The sequence below is a fragment of the Phoenix dactylifera genome, chromosome 2 (genome assembly GCF_009389715.1).
Source record: "Phoenix dactylifera cultivar Barhee BC4 chromosome 2, palm_55x_up_171113_PBpolish2nd_filt_p, whole genome shotgun sequence".
NCBI lineage: Eukaryota > Viridiplantae > Streptophyta > Magnoliopsida > Arecales > Arecaceae > Phoenix > Phoenix dactylifera.
The window spans coordinates 9,555,839-9,557,401 of record NC_052393.1 but is presented as its reverse complement, the minus strand read 5'-3'; the positions used below and the strand labels follow the sequence as shown (position 1 = coordinate 9,557,401).

General features: G+C 44.5%; 1 protein-coding gene across 1 annotated transcript; it reads left to right on the top strand.

Annotated features, from left to right (window-relative positions):
* Positions 1-212: 212 nt before the first annotated feature.
* Positions 213-1,094, top strand: LOC103716548. Its single transcript, XM_008804584.4, has 2 exons — positions 213-638; positions 741-1,094. The coding sequence occupies exons 1-2, from the start codon at positions 295-297 to the stop codon at positions 982-984; spliced, it is 588 nt and encodes a 195-aa protein (XP_008802806.2). The 5' UTR covers positions 213-294; the 3' UTR covers positions 985-1,094.
* The last annotated feature ends 469 nt before the right edge of the window (positions 1,095-1,563 follow it).

The following is a 1,563-nucleotide window of genomic DNA, read 5'->3' as shown; positions in this document are numbered from 1 at the left end:
TGCGATCTAATAGTTGATATTCTGAAAAAAAAAAAATCGATCATTCTATAGCGCGAAAGATGCAAACTGAACCTTATCATTCGGCCCCCAAATTGCGCCGCCTGGATGGCTCTGAATTATGCTCGAATCAAACCATGTTGGCAACTTGCAAACAGGCTTGCGGCGCACATGGAAGGGATTGAGGCCCACGGGGTCCTACTTGGGTCCACGTAGTACGTTGCTAGAAGTACAACTCACCACACGAGGACACAGCTGTCTTTCCACGTAGACTCCAGGACGAGTCTTTGTCTCTCGATGACGACTGGATGGAGCGATCAAAGCCCTGCATTTCAACATGAGGATACGCATGCAAATACAGTATTATTTATATCTACAACCCCACAACCAACTTTTTTTCCCTTCTTTTGTATCTTTCTCCTGCTGCAATCTGTTTGGCTTTCGTTCTCTTCCTCCCTCCCCTTTTCCTCCATCCTCCCCCTCGTCTCTCTCCTCTCTCTCTCTCTGTGTGTGTGTGTGTCCAAGTTAGGCACCTACATAGCCATGGCGAACGCCAACGTCGTCTGCTCGATGTGCGGCGACATCGGCTTCCCCGACAAGCTCTTCCGATGCATCCGATGCCACTCCCGCATCCAGCACTCGTATATACGCCCTCATCTTTTAACCTAACCTGTGCTATTCTTATTATGTTCTCCCAAGCTTCATGGCTTTACGCGCGATCTTCTTTCTTTGTGAATCCGTAGCTACTGCACCAACTACTATGACGAGAGGACCGCTGGGGTGTGCGACTGGTGCCTGAGCGAAGAGCGAAGCGGTCAGAAACACGGGCTCCATTCCAAGAAGTCCGCAGGAAGAGATGGTCCGAGCAGCAATAAGGTCAAAGAGAACGGCGACCAGGAGGAGAGCAGGAACCGGGGGAAGAGCGGTGCTTCTTCCTCGAAGCCGACCGGTCGCAGGTACAAGCTCCTCAAAGACGTGCTGTGCTGAGGATGATCTGCTGCTTGTTGATGTGCATATTAGCTGTAATTAGTAAGCTTCAATATATGATTTGTAAATTTTAAGACTGATATATAGAAGAAGGAAAGGAAAAAAAAAAAGACCTTGTAAGATCAAAACTATAGTTTTGTTATCGCATCTGTACACTCTAAATGGCTTAGAGATAATTCTCTCCCAAAAAGAGTTTAGTTCAAGAAGTGGCCGACTAAAAATTAAATAGTCTAACTCCTTTTTCTTTTCGAAGGGATAGACATATCCATGGTCTAAATCTTATATAGAAGCATGAATTGGTAGACTATGTTGTTAATTAAACAGATTATATTTGGGCTCCTATTCATGCTCATGGTTTCCATATTCTATAGTTAGGATATTTCCCAAGAAGAGAAGATGTTCTATCTATACTTCGGAAAAGAGGAAAACAGAAAATGATGATGATATTGTGCTTCTTAAGAGACGAATATTGAGCACAACATTATCTGTGCCGACACTCCCACATTCTCCCACGAAACTTATGCTAATCTCTTCCAAAGTTCTGCAACTAAGCATCCGACTAATTTTATAATAGTGCAA

Excerpts from the sequence above, each read along its gene's own strand:
- LOC103716548 (XM_008804584.4), top strand. The coding sequence starts at position 295 with ATGACGACTGGATGGAGCGATCAAAGCCCTGCATTTCAACATGAGGAT. Across the intron at positions 639-740 it reads CACTCCCGCATCCAGCACTC|CTACTGCACCAACTACTATG; the intron begins GTATATACGCCC and ends GTGAATCCGTAG.